The sequence below is a fragment of the Chrysochloris asiatica genome, unplaced genomic scaffold, assembly GCF_000296735.1.
Source record: "Chrysochloris asiatica unplaced genomic scaffold, ChrAsi1.0 scaffold00078, whole genome shotgun sequence".
Taxonomy (NCBI): Eukaryota; Metazoa; Chordata; class Mammalia; order Afrosoricida; family Chrysochloridae; genus Chrysochloris; species Chrysochloris asiatica.
Window position 1 is genome coordinate 5883729 of NW_006408596.1, and position 18577 is coordinate 5902305.

General features: G+C 48.8%; 1 protein-coding gene across 1 annotated transcript in view; it reads left to right on the top strand.

Annotated features, from left to right (window-relative positions):
• The window catches only part of ACAD10 (acyl-CoA dehydrogenase family, member 10), a 59167-nt gene extending 42269 nt beyond the window's left edge, over nucleotides 1-16898 (top strand). Inside the window, exons 10-20 of the mRNA XM_006865497.1 lie at nucleotides 809-954; nucleotides 2552-2725; nucleotides 7658-8043; nucleotides 9651-9791; nucleotides 10194-10331; nucleotides 10437-10527; nucleotides 11449-11607; nucleotides 12577-12749; nucleotides 15305-15448; nucleotides 16213-16290; nucleotides 16758-16898. Of these exons, the coding sequence (XP_006865559.1) occupies nucleotides 809-954; nucleotides 2552-2725; nucleotides 7658-8043; nucleotides 9651-9791; nucleotides 10194-10331; nucleotides 10437-10527; nucleotides 11449-11607; nucleotides 12577-12749; nucleotides 15305-15448; nucleotides 16213-16290; nucleotides 16758-16898 (1771 nt within the window). The remainder of the gene's footprint in view (nucleotides 1-808; nucleotides 955-2551; nucleotides 2726-7657; nucleotides 8044-9650; nucleotides 9792-10193; nucleotides 10332-10436; nucleotides 10528-11448; nucleotides 11608-12576; nucleotides 12750-15304; nucleotides 15449-16212; nucleotides 16291-16757) is intronic.
• Nucleotides 16899-18577: the final 1679 nt, after the last annotated feature.

The following is an 18577-nucleotide window of genomic DNA, read 5'->3' on the forward strand; positions in this document are numbered from 1 at the left end:
TGAACCATTTCCTTTTGATACAATGACTGTTATATTCCTTCCATCTTCTCTTGATGCTTTCTGCATCATTCAATAATTTGCCCAGAGAATCCTTCAATAACAAAAGTCGAGACTTGAATTTTTTCTTCACTTCCCTCAGCTTGAGATATGCTGAGCGTGTTCTTCCTTTTTGGTTTTCTGACTCCATATCTTTGCACATTTTGTTGTAATATTTGACTTTATCTTCTTGAGCTGACCTTTAAAATTTTCTGTTTCTCTCTTGTACCTCCTCATTTCTTCCATTTGTTTTAAACCCATCATTGTTGTTGTTGTGATATGCCGTGGAGTCGGTTCCAACTCATAGCGACCCTACACAGGGTTTCTGAGGCTGTAAATCTTTACGGGAGCAGACCGCCTCATCTTTCTCCCGCGGAACCGCTGGTAGTTTTGAACTGCTGACCTTGCGGCTCGCAGCCCGATTCATAACCACAATGCTTCCAGAGCTTCTCATAAGAAGGGAGAAATTGCCAAAACTCTAGCAGTAGCTACATGGAGAGGGCCGCCTGAGGAAAAGCGGGCCCTCTGGAAGGATCCACCCACCACTTTCAGCTCTCTGCAGAGACGAAAGTGTGGAGTAAGTAACCAGGGTTTTGCCCACCTTCACTCAGTGCCTTCCAGGGCCTGAGCCAGTCTGGGCAGCTCAGACCCCATGCACAGAGGAGGTGGGGAAGGTGTATGTGGAGGGACAAACTGAGGTGACCCAGCTCAGAGAACCACCCAGTGATGGGCCTTCTCCGAGTGACTCACCATTTCTCTGTGGCTCATTCAGGCTTGACAACCTGATCTTCCATCCAGAGAAGACGGAGGTGCTTGCTGTTCTGGACTGGGAGCTGTCAACCTTGGGTGACCCCCTAGCTGATGTGGCTTACAGCTGCCTGCCTCACTACCTGCCGCCAGGTTTCCCAGTGCTTCCAGGTAGGGATTGCTGCTGGGGGTGGCAGGACCCCAAGATGAGCGGACAAATGGCAAAAAGATAATCATCCGCTGTCATGATTTTTATGAGCATGACTAACATTTCATTCTCTATGTTTGTCATTTCCCCCCTACATGTTTGGTAGGGTGGAGGGTCAGAGAAAAAGAGCAAGAACCCCAGGGAGATGGACTGGCCAAGTGGCAGCATCAGTGGGCTCAAGTGTGGCAACAATAATGAGGTTGGCCCAGGATCAGGCAGTGTTTCGTTCTGCTGTGCATAAGGTCGCTATGAGTTGCTACCAACTCGATGGCACCTAACAAAAATGAATACATGCACATTAAAAAAACAAAAAAATGGAATTACACTATTTACATGACCTGCTTATCATGTTTTGAACATATTGTCATGACAGTGGTGGTGGTGGTTATATGCCGTGGAGTCAGTTCTGACTCCCACTGACCCTGTATAGGGTTTCTGAGGCTGTAAAACTTTATGGGAGCAGAAAGCCGCATCTTTCTCCTGCTGAACAGCTGGTAGTTTCGAACTGTTGACCTTAAGGTTACAGTCCAACTTGTAACCACTACGTTCGCAGAGCTCCTTTGTCATGCCAGTAAGTATTGGTTAATCAAACCAACTCCAGATGGTTGGTAGTAATTTGGATATCTGGACCTCCTTGCTTCCTTCCTCATTCCCCTCTCCCTGCTTTTCTCTCTTAGTACTGCCACCCCTGCTCCCAAATAGGCAGTGAACATCTCTGTAGCAATATCTTTGCCTGTATACAAAATGGAGTCCTGGTGTGGTGCTGTGGGTTAATGCATCAGACTGCAAAGCCACTAAAACTGTAAGGTTGGCAGTTCAAGCTCACCAGTTGCTCCTTGGAAACCCTATACAGGGTCACTATGGGTCGGAACTGACTCGATGGCACTAAACAACAACAACATATACAAAATAAACTCCTAGGGTAAATTCCTAGGAACAGCACACATTATATACCTAAACCATGAAAATGTACAAATGAAGCAAATCAGTGAGTTTTTATTTCTTTTAATGATATTTTTCATAATTTGGGGGATCTCTTTTTCCATACAAGGAGCTCTGGTAGTGTAGTGGTTATGAATTGGGCTGCAAACCACAAGGTCAGCAGTTTGAAACTACCAGCTGTTCCGTGGGAGAAAGATGAGGCTTTTTGCTCCTGTAAAGATTTACAGCCTCGGAAACCCTGTACAGGGTCGCTATGAGTCAGAACCGACTCCACAGCACATAACCACCACCACCAGCACCTTTTTCAATACAGTGTTTATGAAGTGTCCTATAGAAGGTGACATGTAGCCACCCTGAGTTATGGTCGAAGTGAAATTGGAGGACCCTGCGGCCCGCCTTTACTGCAGATTTAATCTTTAAGTCTTTTAGAACCAGTTTGTGAGCAATAACTTCATGCTTGGACTTTCTGCCACCTGAGGGAAGAAGAGCCACTGAAACAAAAAGCAAATCCTTGCAGTTTGCTGTGAAAGTGGTTTCCACAGGACTTAGTGATTTTTAGAATGTAAATGTTCGCCGGTCCAGGGACATGCAATGACTGGAATGACTCTGTCGCCTCAGGTTTGAGTGGCTGTGACTTGACCCAGCTGGGAATCCCAACAGCAGAGGAGTACTTCAGGACCTACTGTCTTCACATGGGGATCCCTCCCATTGAGAACTGGAACTTCTACATGGCTTTCTCCTTTTTCCGTGTGGCCGCCATCCTGCAGGGAGTCTACAAGCGCTCGCTCAAAGGTACGGGAAGGTGCTTCACCTGGAGGGTGAGTCACAGCCAACAGGGGTATCTTACCCGGAAACTCTCACAGGGCTGCAGAGACTTTAAGGGAACATTGTGACCAGAATATCTACACAGTCAATTAATTCAGCCATTTGTCATGAAAACTGTGAGAGGGCTTCAAAAAGGTTTTGGAAAACTTCCATTATCTTTGTAGCCCATTTTCCCATGAACGCTTTGAAGCCCCTCATATTGAATCCTGATGTTGTTGAGAATGTGCAGGACAGAGCACCCACAATGCAGCAGGCACTTCACGAACCATTCAGCGAGCTGGATGAGGATCTTCAAGGTGTGCACCACTCGCACTCTCCTTTTCTTCCCCAGGAACATAAACTCACTGCCTCACCCCCGAATTTCCTACTGGGTCTTGAAGTTGCTCTTTAACCTTATTTTTTACTTATTGAAACAACATACAACATTTTGAAAATAAAAACATATCTGTCCATGTTAAAAATTATGAAAACCCTCTGCCACTGGATCAGTCTGACTCATGTTGTTGCTGTTGTGAAGTGCCATCGAGTCGGTTCCGACTCATAGCGACCCAGTATAGGGTTTCCTAGGAGCGGCTGGTGAGTTTGAACCACTGACCTTGTGGTTCAAACCGACCTTGAGGTCGAGTGCTTTTCCTATGGCGCCACACCAGGACTCCAATTTGACTCGTAGAGTAACCCACTATGGGGTTTCTGAGACTAAATCTTTACAGGAATAGCTGTCTCTTCCTTCTCTCTCGGAGCAGCTGGTGGGTTTGAACCTCCGATCTTGCAATTAGCAACCCAATACCTCATCCACAGTATCACCAGTGCTCCTTGAACATGTTAAAAATTCAGTCACACAGAAGAATAGAAAGCTCTTGTCCTTCCTCTTAAGCCTCATGTCTGAAAGGGAAACAAGCCCTTTGCCTTGGGGAGAGAGAACAGATGGGGCCTGTTAGCAATGAAGACAATGGTGAGTTGTATTTTAGGTGAATTCTTCCTCAAGAAAGATTTTTTTTGTGTGTGTGGTGACAAAATCCATTTGCAGTTTATTGAACAAGAAACAGCTGTAGGGTAGAATGTTCCTTTACTGAAAAGACAGCAGCTACAAAAGAGAATAAATACTACATGAGGAATTATTGTTTCTTTTAAAATACAGTAGACCCCTTGGTATTGGTGAGCAAAGCCAAGAGCTCACAACATTGTATATGTAAAAAATTGACAGTGTATAGTGAGGGTAATCTTCTCAAAACCTTGGAGCAGATGTTGGAAACTGGCTAGACTCTGAGCAGGTCATGGCTTGTGAGAATTTGGAAAGTCCTGAACTTGTCACTTTGGAATGTCAGGGGTCCACTAGGATGTAATGTGCATAGTGTTATAGTTGAATAAGAATTCTTCATTCTAGTTATTCTTCATTCTTATGGTTAAGTATCATAGCAGTTAAAGTTGGAAAAATATCTTGGGGGTCAGGTTAAGGGGACAGGAGGAAGGCTGGAAGGAAAGAATCAAAATTCTCATCTTGCTCTATTTTCTGTCATCTCAGTATTAGGCCACACCTTCTGTTAGAGAGAGAGAGTAGCCCACCGTGGCTTCCCTTAAATCTAGCAGCAAAGGAGAGAAGAGGCCGAATCATTGGCTGAATCAAGCTAAGACTGAGAACAAGGAAACTGGATGGGAAATGAAGGGGAGGGGCTCAGGGAAGTCTCTAAGAAAATGAGCAACGTGAAAGAAAGATTTTTAAAAAAGAAAAAGAAGGGGTTTTTAAATTCAGAACTTTTTTTCAGTGAGTTTATTTAATCATGACACTTCTATATCATATTAAAAGTTGAGATATTGGAGTAATGTAAAGACTAACTGATGTAAAAATCCAATTTGATCTTGGTAGAATGCACTATTGTTGTTGTTGTTAAGTGCCGTCGAGTTGGTTCCGACCCATAGCGACCCTGTACAAGGTTTCCGAGGGTGTAAATCTTTACGAGAGTAGAAAGCCTCATCTTTCTCCCACGGAGCTGCTGGTAGTTACTAATAAACACCTGTTTTAAAATGTATTCTCACTTTAAGACGTCTAAGAAACAGCCATCTCAAAACTAATCTTGGTTCTGTCATTTTTTACCCCAACAAATACTATTTCACTTTCAGTGGCAAAATTAAAGTAACTTCTTTCTAGCTTAATAACTTATTCCTTTAAAGAAAGACCAAGACTGATCCATTTTAGAATCTCTGCCCCTATCCACCGCACTGGCGTGTCTTATACATGTGTCTGTCCAGAAGCCCTTTGACCTGGGCTTGGCTCAGTGCACAGCAAAGCCCGCCCCTCTCCTTGTTCTCATCTCTCCAGGACATTAGTGACCAGTTTCTAACCATGGTCTCCCTTCCTCCCATCTGGGAAGCCAGCCAGGCACACTGAGGAATCGGCTCATTTGTTGTATATGAAAACAGCAATATATATATATATATATATATTTAAAAGACAGAACAGAAATATAATTTTAGAAATACCCATTTGTCTTGTGCAGTTAGCTGTGGAAATCCCTGTTGTTAGAACAGTTGAGACTTGGGTGCTGCCGTGGGAAAGTGGGTTTTAGAGAAGGGGCACATGCATTGAGCAGAAGCCTGGGGACTGATTTACAGTCTGTAGCAGACCACCACACTTATCCTTTCTTTAAGAAGTGGGTGCTGAAGTTTGCATGCTCAGGTTCTAGAAAGAAAGAAGTGCTTGTGGCTGACACACAAGTGAATTCCAGTGATGTGGTCTCTTCTGCTGAAGTGATGGCTTCAGATCAACGCAAGCTCCTCATACAAGGGACTTTCCAAGAGGCCAAATAGCACTCAAAGAAAACCAATGCAGACCTACTGCCAGCGAGTTCCAACGCATAGCGACCCTACAGAGCAAAGTAGAATGGATCCATGGGGTTTCCGAGGCTGGAAATCTTGACAAAAGCAACCTGCCACATCTTTCTCCCATAGAGCAGCTTTTGTCTGCAGCCCAATACTCAACCCACGGCACCACCAGGCTCTTCAGCACGTGGAGAGCAAGATGCAATCGGTTGTTGGTGGTGGTTGTGTGCCGTGGAGTCACTTCTGACTCATAGCACCCTGTATAGGGTTTCCAAGGCTGTAAATCTTTATGGGAGCAGAAAACCTTAGTAGAAGAAAATTAAGAGTACACTGAATACTCTTTGTTAGAAAAAGAAACTCACTAGAAATAATCATTCACTGAAGAGGGGTGTGTTTCCCTTTAAAAAGCCCTGATGGCCCAGTGAGTAGCCACCTGGCTCCTAACCAGAAGGTTGGAGGGCTGAGTCTGCCAAACGGTGTCTCAGAAGAAAGTCCTGGCAGTCCACTATCACAAAGTCATCCAGTGAACAGCCTATGGAGCATAGTTCTTCTCTGACTTTGCTAGGGTGTCCATGAGCCAGGGTCAACTTCAGCAGCAACTGTAAAACCATGTTACCCTTTAATGTGATACATAGTCTGAGTAACAAGGGGACAATGTCTTCTGGTTGTGCTCAGGTGCCCTTGTACCTCCACCACCCAGGGAAGGTGCTGTCTGGTTCCCGGCTGATTCTCCCAGGACCTTAGTTCATATCCATTGCCCAGAAGGTGCTTAGTAAATACCTGGTGGGCTGTATATTTTGCTAGGCAGCAAAAGAATTTGCTTCCCAGCTTGTATGTTGTTTAGTGCCTTCGAGTTGGTTCTAGCTCATAGCGACCCTGTATAGTAAGTTGTTGTTGTTAAGTGTTGTCAAATGAGTTTCGACCCATTACAACCCTGTGTAGGGTTTCTGAGGAGCAGCTGGTAAGCTTGAACCGATGACTTTGCAGTCCAGCACACTGACCCACAGCAACACACCAGGACTCTGTATAGCAGGGGTGGGGCACTTTTTCTGCCAAAATTTAAAACATCATTCCAAGGTCATATGAAATTATCAAAAATTATCCTGCTATATTTGGTCAGACATATAATTAACTCACCTCTAATGTGATGGCAATGACTTCTGGTGTGGCGATGTAGAATTAGTGGTTAGCAGTTCAAACCCACCAGCTGCTCCTCGGAAACCCTGTACAGGGTGGCTATGAGCCGGAATCGTCTTGATGGCACTTAACAACAAACAACAACAACAATGTGATGGTTAAGGAGTCCTGGTGTGGCGCTCTGGGTTAATGCACTGGACTGCAAGGTCAATCTGAACTGCAAGGTTGGCGGTTCAAGCTTACTAGCTGCTCCTCAGAAACCCTATACAGGGTTGCTATGAGTTGGAACCAACTCTATGGCACTTAACGGTGTTCCCCACTCCTGCTGTATAGGGTTTATGAGGAGCAGCTGGTAGTTTTGAACCATTGACCTTGTGGTTGAGCAACCCAGTGCTTATGCTATAATGCACCCCAGGACTCTTTAGTCTTTAATAACTGAAGCAGCATGAACATACCTCTCTTTCGAGAACTACTTAGACAGGGAAGGAACTGGAAGGAAAATAGGCCTTGGTGAAGCTCCATTTACTGATACAAGAAGACACAGAAATCAGTCTCTTTAGACATGGAAATGCTAAACATAATCCAGGAGAGCTAACTTAGAAAATCCCCATGAAAAGAGACAGTACTTGTACAAACACAGCAATATGTAAGGAGTCCTGGTGTTGCAGCAGTTAAGCACTCAGTTCATATTTACCCAACAGCTCTGAGGAAGAAATACCTGGTTCTTTTAAAGATGGCAGCCTAGAAAGCTGTATGGGGCAGTTCTACGAGCAGAAGTTGCTATGAGGCAGAGTCCATTCGACAACACCCAGCAAAGAGAAGAACGGATGAGTACGGGTAGACACAGAGTGCGCTGTTTGGTACACAGCAAGGCAGAGCTGCCGATAGAATAGTCAGGATGATCACAACAGTGGTCATGGTTTTTCTTTCCTGGATTCTGCTTAGGACAAGCCAGCTCAGCAAAGGCTGACCAGAGCGGGAGCCTGACGGAAATGATGTCTAACCTGGCGTGGGAGTTTGCTGTTAAAGAAGGGTTCCGAGTTTTCACAGAGATGCCACCCAAAAAGCCATCGCTGAGGTCCTTCCACACCCGGGCTGCCTCACAGACCCTGCTGAGCATCACAGGCACGAGGAGTTATGCCTCCTTTGCACAGCCCTCACGGGGTGTCCTGGCCATCTCTCCCGAGGGCCTCTCGCAGCCAGTCAGAGAGCTGTACCACCGGCTGAAGCAGTTCATGGAGCAGCGTGTATACCCTGTGGAGCAAGAGCTGCGGGACCATCAGGCCTCAGCAGAGCGGTGGACACCGTCCCCACTGACCGAGGCCCTCAAGGTAAAGCAGTGTGTGTGCGGGGAGAGGACTGACCCTCTGGCCTCATGGCGAGTTTTATCCCTAGTGTGATGACCCTTGATAGGGCACCTCCAGGTCCTGCCAGATCAGCGACATCTAGAGGTCTCAGGGACAGAGCTAATGAACAACAGGACCCCAGTTCAAGTCCAGATCTTCTGGGCTCCACACCTGGGACTTTCCCCGCTTCAGGAAATACTGACAAAGAGAAGACTGTGCTCACTTCCTTATTCTATCCCTTCTCAGAACTCCCTGGCTCCCTACAGGGCCCATCCCAGTGAATCTGCCCTTCCTCAGGACCCAGGGCAAACAGTAGGCAAGTGTAGTTGATCTTGGGGAGGAGTAAGGCTGAGGATAAGAGTCACTGGAAGTGTGAGCGCAACTAATCACCACGACGGCCCCATGAGGTGGAGTTCGTGCTGCCTGCTGCGTGCCCATCCCCACTTCTCTTGGCAGCAGTACCCTTGTTTCTCTGGGCTGTCTGGAGACAGCCTGGCAGAACCTCCCTGGCCACGGAACGGCATGTGAGTCCACCGGGCCAGTCAGATTCTCCTTTCTTGGGATTTGGATAGTGAGCAGGGTGACAAAAAGACTGGAAACAGTTGATGCTCACACATCACACAGCATTGGGCGTGGCCAGCAGCCTCCCTGCATGGTCCTCTAGGCTCTCTTGGCTCCTGCCCACTGTGAGCCTTATTCTCCATCTTCCTGGGCAGTTGGCGGGCTCACAAGGTCCCTTTCATCTAGCTAGGCAGACTCAGTTTCCATTGCTGCAACATTCTCAGGCTGCGTGATGGAGCGAGTGACTCCCCTGTGTCACCCGAGTTAGTGGAGGGTGGGACTGGGTCTGACCCCAGGTGGGCTGGTCACGCAGGCAGGTGTTACCATGGGGAGAATGAGGCCCTACTTGTCCCAGGAGCAGAATGTCACCTCTAAGAAGAAGCGTGCTTGGGTTCTTCTGTCCACTACGGAAAGGTGCTAAAGTTGCAACTGAAAGAGTGGACAATGGCCACAGTCCTGACTTGCATGAAACTGTGCTCCGTGGGGTTTTCAGTGGCTGGTTTTGGGCAAGTAGATCACCAGGCCTTTCTTCTGAAGTACTCTGATGGACTCAGACCTCTAAACTTTTGGTTCGTAGCTGAGCACATGTGCCATTTGTGCCACCCAGAGACTCTGTGAGCATGTTCTTACAATACTTGGAACTGTAACAATAAATGCTAACCTCAAGGCCAGCAGTTTGAAACTACCAGCCCTTCTGTAGGAGTAAGATGAGGCTTTCTGCTCCTGTAAAGATTTACAGTCTCAGAAATCCTATATGTGGTCGGTATGTGTAGGAACCGACTTCATGGCGCATAACCACCACCACCAAACACTAGTAATGACGGCATAAGGAATAAGTGGGCGTCTGGGGTGTGACGAGTTGGGGACACTGTGGCCGTAGGACTCAGGCATAAGCCCCCTAGAAAGCCACAGAGTTTCTGTCCAGCCCTGCATTATGGACTCGGGTGGTTGGTTGGGGCACACGCTTCCTCTTTGGCGGTCCTCGGTGATAGCATTCACTGTGGTTCTCTGATCTCTGTTTCCTATGACAGGAAAAAGCCAAGGCCGAAGGACTCTGGAACCTCTTCCTACCCTTGGAGACCGACCCCGAGAAGAAGTATGGGGCAGGCCTGACCAACGTCGAATATGCACACTTGTGTGAACTCATGGGCATGTCCCTGTATGCTGCAGAGGTACCAGCTGTAATGCTTCCTGGACACCCAACAATGTCCTAGAGCCACTCTCCCAGTCACTCCCACAAGAACAGAGTCTCTGCAAGAGAGCCACTTGGGGGTTTGCATTGTGTTATTTGGCAGATCTGGGGTGGCAATTTTGGTATCAGATAAAATAGTCTAAATCAATTGTAAGAAACAAGGAAGAGCATTATATAATGATAAAAGGGTCAACTTGATAAGAACATACACAATTATGAATTTAAATGCACCCTACCTTCAAAGCCCCAAGGGTAGTATCTGCATTTCTCTAGGGAGAAGAACTTGCCTTACATGGCCAGAGGGGTCCTGCTCCACTGCTTCCAGGCATTTGAAGTCCTAAGTGTGCTGAGGGGTTAATGTTAGGCCCTTTCTCCTTTGCAGATCTTTAACTGCTCTGCTCCAGACACAGGGAACATGGACCTTCTGGTGCAGTATGGCACCGAGGAGCAGAAGGCCCGCTGGCTGGTGCCTCTGTTGGAGGGCAGGGCCCGCTCCTGCTTTGCCATGACGGAGCCCCAGGTACTGTGTGTGCATGGCCACCAGCCCCCGGAGGCCTCTTAGTAGTAGGCGGGGCCCTCGCCAGCAGGCCCTGTGCAGGCTCTGACTGCAGTGTGCCCCCACCAGGTTGCTTCGTCAGATGCCACCAACATCGAGTCGTCCATCAGAGAAGAGAAGGACTGCTATGTCATAAATGGTCACAAGTGGTGGATCTCAGGTACTTGGGCTGAAGGTCACGTTCTCATCACGCCGCACTGTGTCTGTTTCGCCCTTCCTTATGCCCAGTGATGGGGACCATTTTTCAGCAAGTGCAAAGGAAAGCTGTCCCTGTGCCCAGCCAGGGCACAAACCCTGTGAGAACCATGAGGAGTGCGTGGTCCTCCAGGGCTGCTGTACGGGGGTGCCATGGGGGTGCCCAGCTCCCCCTGCACGCATCTCGGGATCTCTCACTCTTCCCCGCCTGCTTTCCAGTCTACTGTGGCTACCTCCCTTTGGAAATGTACTTCTTGTCCTGCTCTCCTTGATCAGGACCATTCTATCATGAGGGCTGCTAGAATTTTGAACAGGCTTCAGCAGAACTCCCAGACTCACATGGAGTAGGAAGCAAGGTCTGGCAATCTGCTTCCAAAAATCAGCCAGTGAATACCTATGAACACGGTGATTGGATGTGGGAATGGTACAGGGCCAGGCATTGTTTTGTTCTGTTAGGCACGGGTCCACCACGATTTGGGGGCCAACTCCACGGCAGCTCACATCCACCTGCCATGAGGCATGAGAGCCCTCCCAAGTCCTGTGTGTGCCCCATAACTCCCAGAGGGATGGATACCTGTCTCCATTCACAGCAGAGGAAACTGGGCCTCAGAGAATAACTGGCCTGGGTACAGCCCTCTGCCCCCAGGAAGTAGGGAACCAACATTACAGTCTGCCGCACTGTGAAGCCCGTGTCAAAGCCAGCGGGACCAGAGCAGGGACAGAATAACAGCAGTTTTCACTGTCTTGTCTCTGTTATATGTTCGCCTCTACAGGATGCTTTTTGAAAAAAAAAATTGATAAGAGCACATCAACGCTCTTAGGGCCTTGGTTAAAGGAGGACTGGTGGTTTCTAAAGAGGGGACTACTCTTTCTCCTCTTCTGGCAGGTATCCTGGATCCTCGCTGCCAACTCTGCGTGTTTATGGGGAAAACAGACCCACAGGCCCCACGCCACCAGCAGCAATCAGTGCTCCTGGTCCCCATGGAGACCCCAGGGATCAAAGTTGTCCGACCACTGACAGTATATGGACTGGAGGATGCACCAGGTCAGCCCAAACACCAAAGCAGCACCTCTGTGGGGTGGGATTGGGTCTCAGGGAAGTGACTTGGGCTTAGTTCCAGGTGTGGCAACATCTGGAGGGCTGGCTACTCACCCTGCAGATGGGCTCTCTGGAATTTTTTCATGTTCTTAACGGACTTAGGAGATAAGCCTAAGTGTGCAAGAACAGAGACCTCCAAAGACAGCCTAGGGAAGCAGGGCGTGCACCCCACAACCGCTCTACTCTCTTGTTCCCTGAACCCAGGGAAATGAAGAGCTGAGCCCAGGCCTCTCAAAGGTCTCTTTGTCTCAGCTAAAAATATTCACATTTTCTGCTAAGCATTTCCACAGGATGACTACACTGTACGGTTGCAAACTCTGAAAGCCTTTCAATGTAAGGTACAGTCATCATGTTTTATAAGAGGAGTGGCAAAATACTCATGTGACATTGCAAAGCCAGACCACTGCTGTCAACCTCTCCAACCATGTCCCAGTTTAAGTGTTAAATTGTTGTTGTTGTTGTTGTGTGCCATCGAGTCGGTTCTGACCCATAGCGACCCTGTATAGGGTTTCCGAGGGTGTAAATCTTTACGGGAGTAGAAAGCCTCATCTTTCTCCCGCGGAGCAGCTGGTAGTTTCGAACCGCTGACCTTAAGGTTCGCAGCCCGATTCGTAACCACTACGCTATTAGCCACACACAAAAAAAGCCAAAAGCAAACCCACTGCCATCAAGTGGATTCTGATTCATAGCAACTGTACAGGACAAAGTGTAACTTCTTAAGGTTCCAAGAAGAACTCTCCACAGCGGTAGACAGCTTCCTTTTCCTCCCACACGGAACCACTGACCTACCAGTTAGCAGCCACCAGGACTCCAGGGTTAAATAAAGGGATAATGAGGTGACCTGAGGCAAGGAATAACCAGTCATTAGAAGCCAGTATGGCAGGTTGCTCATGATGATGTATTTGGGTCTTTCAGGTGGCCATGGGGAAGTCCTGTTTGAGGAGGTGCGTGTACCCAAGGAGAACATGGTCCTGGGCCCAGGCCGTGGCTTCGAGATCGCCCAAGGCAGGCTGGGCCCCGGAAGGATCCACCACTGCATGAGGCTGATTGGGTTTTCAGAGAGGGCCCTGGCGCTCATGAAGGCCCGCGTGAGTTAGGGTTAATTTGCAGGCTCCTTTTGCTCCACCACTGACCCAGAACCACCATATGCCATTCTTGTCAAGGAGATGCTGTGTCCCTGTTTTTGCCAAAGTTTGAAATTCAGAGAGGAATAGGCCCTGCTCTGTCCCCATGACCACAAGGAGCAGGTTGAGGGCAGTGTTTCAAGGTCCAAAGATTCACAGGCTGTTGGTTGCCAGGCATGCTCCCAGCACATGGTTAAACATCAGATACAGGAGAAGTGCATGAATTACTTTGGCCCTGGGCTCTGTAAAACCCTATCCTCTCCATCCCAGGAGGCCTAGAATTGTGGCCATCCAGCCTCTCCTGCCCAGGCCCTGGAGAGCCATTGGCCAAACACAGAGCTCTTTTGCCAAGAACAAGAGTGAATCACTTTACTGGTACCGATTTCACAGAGATGCAACAAACCTTGGAGACCAAATGTCTCCCAAGAAGCTAGACACAGAACAAAATCTATGCAGAGATGACTGGGGGTGGGATGACTGAACTGACAATCTGTGCTTCACACCCTTCTGAGAGGAGGACTGACCAGTCCTTGTTCCTTAGAAAACAAAATCCAGTCTCTGTATGGGCCACTTAGTGCAGGCAGCCACACTGAATCGCCACCTTCCTGGAGGATGACTTGGCAGTCTGTGTCTCAAGTCTCCAGAAAGTCTGCAGCATTTGCATGGCAGTTACAAGCTTGATGGTAAGGGAATAATTGAAATTCACAAAAGATTTGATCTATCCAAGGAAGTTCAACAAAACACTGATGATCACAGTAAGACTTCGGGAACAGACTACCTACCAGCTCACAATGGGAAGATGTGTCCGTTAACCAGGTACAAGTGTGCAGTGAGGCTATAAGATGACACGTAGTGATCTGCTTCTTAGACAATATATTAAATGAAAAGGACAGCTTACAAAACACTATATTAACCTTTTTGCCATTTTTATTTTAAAAAACACAAAGAACAGACCCTATAGGACAGTAAAACTGCCCCACAGGGCTCCCGAGTCTGTCATCTTTATGGAAACAGACTGTGACTGGTGGGTACAGTTAGCAGCCCAGTACTTAGCCAACGGTACCACCTGGGTTCCTTCATATATGTGCATACAAAAAGTCAAGCAACAGCCACTAAATGTTACCCAGAAGTAACTAGAGGGTGGGATTCTGAGTAATTTTTTCCCTTTTTCTGGACTGAATATGTATATATATTTTTTCCCATGAGATATACTGTTGCTGTGCACATAACAACAACAGTGGCACTGTGGGTGAAGCACTGGGCAGTTTATACTCACCAGCTGCTCTTCAGGAGAAAGAGGAGCCCATCTGCTCCTGTAAAGATCACAGAAACGATATCACATCGCTACCATTTGGAATCGGATTAAAGTGGTTAGTGGTGGTAACAGTTGTTTTAGTGAAAAAAGAAGAGAGAATACTTTATAACCTTTCCTGATGCCTTGTGCTCTTCTGAATCAAGTCACCATCATTGATAAAAGCTGTCCACAAGGGGGCGCTGGCACCTGGTTTTCCTCCTGAAGACATTCTGGAAAGAATGGCTGGTGTGGGGTCAGTAGAGGACGCCCTCACCCAGTGGCGCGTGACGTTCCGCAGGCAGCAACTACTCTGGAAGTCTCAGAAGAGCTGCCTTCTACTATGCTAGCTCAGAAATCCCACATTTCCATATACAATCTATATCCTGAAAAATGTCTATCTGTTGAACAGCCATACTCTGATTCTGCATCCCCAGTACTTAAAAACCACACTGTTGTGCACTGGAGTCCTGGTGTAGAGCTAGACGATCAGCACTGGGAATCACAAAGTCAGCAATTCACAACCACTAGCTGTTCCTTGGAAACCCTATACAGGGTTTCTGTGAGTTGGAACCAACTTGATGGCACTGTGACAAAAGCAACTTTTGTACCATCAGAGGAGGAGCGCTGGTAGCGCTGTAGGATAAGCACTGAACTGCTAACCTTGGTGTCAACAGTTCAAACCCACCAGGTTGCTCCGCAGGAAAAAGATGAGGTTGTCTACTCCTGCAAATATTTACAACCTTGGAAACTCTATAGTATGAGTTGGAATTGACTTGATGGAATTGAGTTTTGTTTTTTTTATAATCACAGATACATTATTGTGTTTGTTCATAATCCCTTAATTTATGAACTGCACTAACAGTGATTAAAAAAAGAAGAGAGATAGAAGCCTTTGCCAGTTTGTCCATCCAGGCAGAGAGAAGTGTGCTATGCCTGGGAGCCAGGAGGTTCAGTGCCGCATAAACAGGTCCCAGGACCCAACTTGAGTCATCACATGGTACGAGTGACTGCTGTCTGCCTCTGCATCTTGGCTCTGGGGACTCCTGAGGCTGGAGAACTCATCCATCAGCAGACAGGCTACAGGCTTCTGCTTTCCTGCTTTCCCATCCTGCCCCAAGCCAGGCCTACCTTCTTCCGTGTGTTTGTCCAACACCCCCATACCCCTCAGCTGCGGTGGCACCCTCAGTCCGGCCTGTCCTTAATCCTGTGTCTCCTATGTCAACAGATAAAGTCCCGAGTGGCCTTTGGGAAACCCCTGGTTGAGCAAGGCACACTTCTGGCAGACATTGCTCAGTCTCGGGTAGAAATCGAGCAGGCCCGGCTGTTGGTGCTCAAAGCTGCCCACCTCATGGACGTGACCGGAAATAAGGTAGATGTTCCTGGAGGGTTTTACAGATGGCAGGTCTGGGAGAGGGAACTGATCCTGGGGATCCAAAGGCACTGACCTTGACCTGTTGAACTGGGTCCAAATGAGTGGGCCTGATGGGGCACATGGTCCCCTGGTCTCAGCTGCCAGGCCTTGTTGGCATTGGTGATGGGCAAACTAAGGAAGCAAGGGACAAGGGACCTTCTACTGGCCTCAACCGAAATACAGAATCAGCCAGAATAGATTATTTTCAAACTTGATGTTTTTCATTCAACAGCCATTGGTGAGTACCCAAGGTGGCCCCTGTGTGGTCTGGTGTTTGTGGGTGGCCTCCACTTCTGGGCTGAGATGCTCAGCAGGGACAACCCAGGCTACCTTCTTGGTGTCTTGGCACCCTGGTGCCAGGTGTGGTGGAGGCTCTCCAAGCACCTCTCTGTAATGCCCTGTCCCCATGTAGGTCCTTGGGCTCACTTTCCCAAAGCTTGACTGGCCTTGGCCTTGGCGCTCTGTTAGTTGGAGATGAAGCTGGCCATGACCCTGGGAAGTCTGTGTTCCTGAGTCTGTTCATTATCAAGCACTCGCTTCCTGTCTCAACATTGTTAAACAATCCCCCTGTGGCCACCCTGTGCCTGCCCGATCCCTCGTTCCTCCGGGGCTCACCCCATCTTTGTTGAGTTCTTATTCTTACTTCTCTGTCCAGTGGTTGTTTTCCAGGGCACCTGCCCTCAGGCATGTCCTCATGACCCATTCTTCCCTCTTCCTCACAGGCTGCAGCCTTGGACATCGCCATGATTAAAATGGTAGCCCCATCCATGGCCTGCCGAGTTATCGATCGTGCAATTCAGGTAATCATGCACAGTGAGTGAACGTGATTCAGCTTCCCCAGGGCCTGTCAGCGCCAGCTGCTGTCCCTTATCACAGAGTCATTTTGTGCTCCTCCTCATAACTGCCCGGTGAAGTAGACCCACTATTCCTATTTGGAATATGAGGCAACAGAGGCCCAGAAAGGTCATGTGATCTGACCAAGGTCACTGAGCTTGCGAGTGGTCGGACTTGGACTGATAGGACCTTACATGGGTGTAACACCACAGCCCAGCCTGGGGTCTTGCAGGGAGGCCCCTTCTACATCTTACACCAGGGCCCCGTAGAAGTTCCCGGTACAGAGCAGACTCTGGAAGTGTGGCTCCACATCAGATCTTCCACAGCAGCTGTGAGACCCCAGTATTTGAGGAGGCATCCCAGAACGCTGCTCTGACAAGCAGGCAGGACCTCCGAGATGAGGGCTCACACAGGCTTTTTCATGCTTTGCCAGGCCTTTGGAGCAGCAGGGCTGAGTGGAGACTACCCACTGGCTCACTTCTTCACCTGGGCCCGGGCGCTGCGCTTTGCTGATGGTCCCGACGAGGTACACCGGGCTGCTGTGGCCAAGATGGAGTTGAAGTCCCGCACTTAGGCCCTCGGGACTGAGTCCCCGCTGGGCCAGCCGCCACCCTCAGCTGAGACAACATGGTATGAAAAGTCCAGCTGTGTGATCCCGGCCTCCTGCCTACCAGCTCAATCCTGGGACAGCCACTGCGTTCTCACCCTCCCGGGGTGGGGGTGGGTAGGCTCCACAGAAGACATTTCTGTAGAAGCCCTAAGTCTGCATTTCAGGCCGGGAGCTGGGGGACAGTTGGTGCAGAGTCTGGGAAGCTGGTCTTTAGGCCCTGACACCCCACCCCTGGCTGTGGTGTGAGGCTGTGGGAACCCTGCCAAAGCTGTGTCCATGCTTGCTTTAGAAACGGCTGCCTCCTGCCCCGTGGGTCCTCCTGAAAGACCCAGGGTGGAAGTACTGCTGGGAAGTGGATGAAACCCAAATTGTGATATTCTTTGGACTGTCCACCACAGAACACTAGTTAACGTGCAATTTTGAAAAGGGGCTGTGAAGGCACAAAAGAATTAAAAAGAAAATACATCCAAAATATCCTGAACTTTCTGTGTCACTAAAAGGACTTGAGAATAAAGACTTGCTTTTCAGCCCCTTGGTTCACACGTGTGTGGCCTTCTTGCCCCTGGTGCTTCTGGTCTGTGGGGTCCTGTCATTGCACAGCCCCCCAGAGCAGGCGCAGATGCTGCTTTGTCGCTGCTTTGCTCAGAGCACTTGTGCTCGTGGCACTTTGTCCTTACTGGAGTGTTCTGTGGTGCCCTGTGCTGTGTTCTAAGGGAGGGGAGCTAGCAGACAGTGTGCCACCGATGTTCAGAGAGCACTACTCTCCCCGCAGAGGAAAGTGGAAACTCTCTCTTAGGAGGTCTGAGTTCTCTGTAGCCACCAGCTTCTGAGAAGGGGGTGTCCAGTGATAAATCTCGGGCTGTTAGGGCTCAGCCTGCTGGCCTCATTATCAGTGGTGCTGTGGCCAAGCCTGCCCAGTTTGGTCAGGTAGACCAGCTCCTATCATGGAGTGGACCTCCTCACAGGAACAGCTTTACATGGAAGAAGGCCCACCTGCTGTAGCCAGGGCTGTGCGCCTTCCATCTTTGTGGGGTTGGTGGGAGGCACCCAGATCTTGTCTGAGCCAGGCCTTCTCAGACCACACTTGAGAAACTGCCTATGAAAGTTTAAGACAAATTCAAACCCAAGCCAAACTGCGACCACACCATCAGCCACACTGGCAGCCTGCATTCTTGTTTGGGCCTCAGGAGGGAGGAGGGGTTTCAGAAAGAGGAAGTGCCTTGGTGAGCAGCCTAGCATATCACGTGGCCCTTGGAATTTGTCTCCTGGCCTCTGAGATTAACCTTATTTGTTAAACAGTGCAGCTGCAGAGAGAAAAACAAGCTGAGCTCTGGGGGTGAACCCTCATATCCCTCAGACTTTCTGCTATAAAGGCAGGTGGCATTTGTGGCCTGGGAAAAGGCAGCCACAGAGGAGGCCTCCAGCAACTTCTCGTTTTGGGGTTCTAGTTCTGTTAGATAATCCACTCGCCGCTGATTGAGGCCTGATGTTAGGCCAGGCTCTGTTTTGGTGGCCATGTCATGGCCAAATAGAGGTGTGTTCTCACAGAGGGAGTACGCGTCTCCCTCGGGGGACGGTGCTAATTGCCACAAAGACCACAACAGGTAATGGGGAAGATGCTCTGGTGGGGGCTCAGGGAAGGA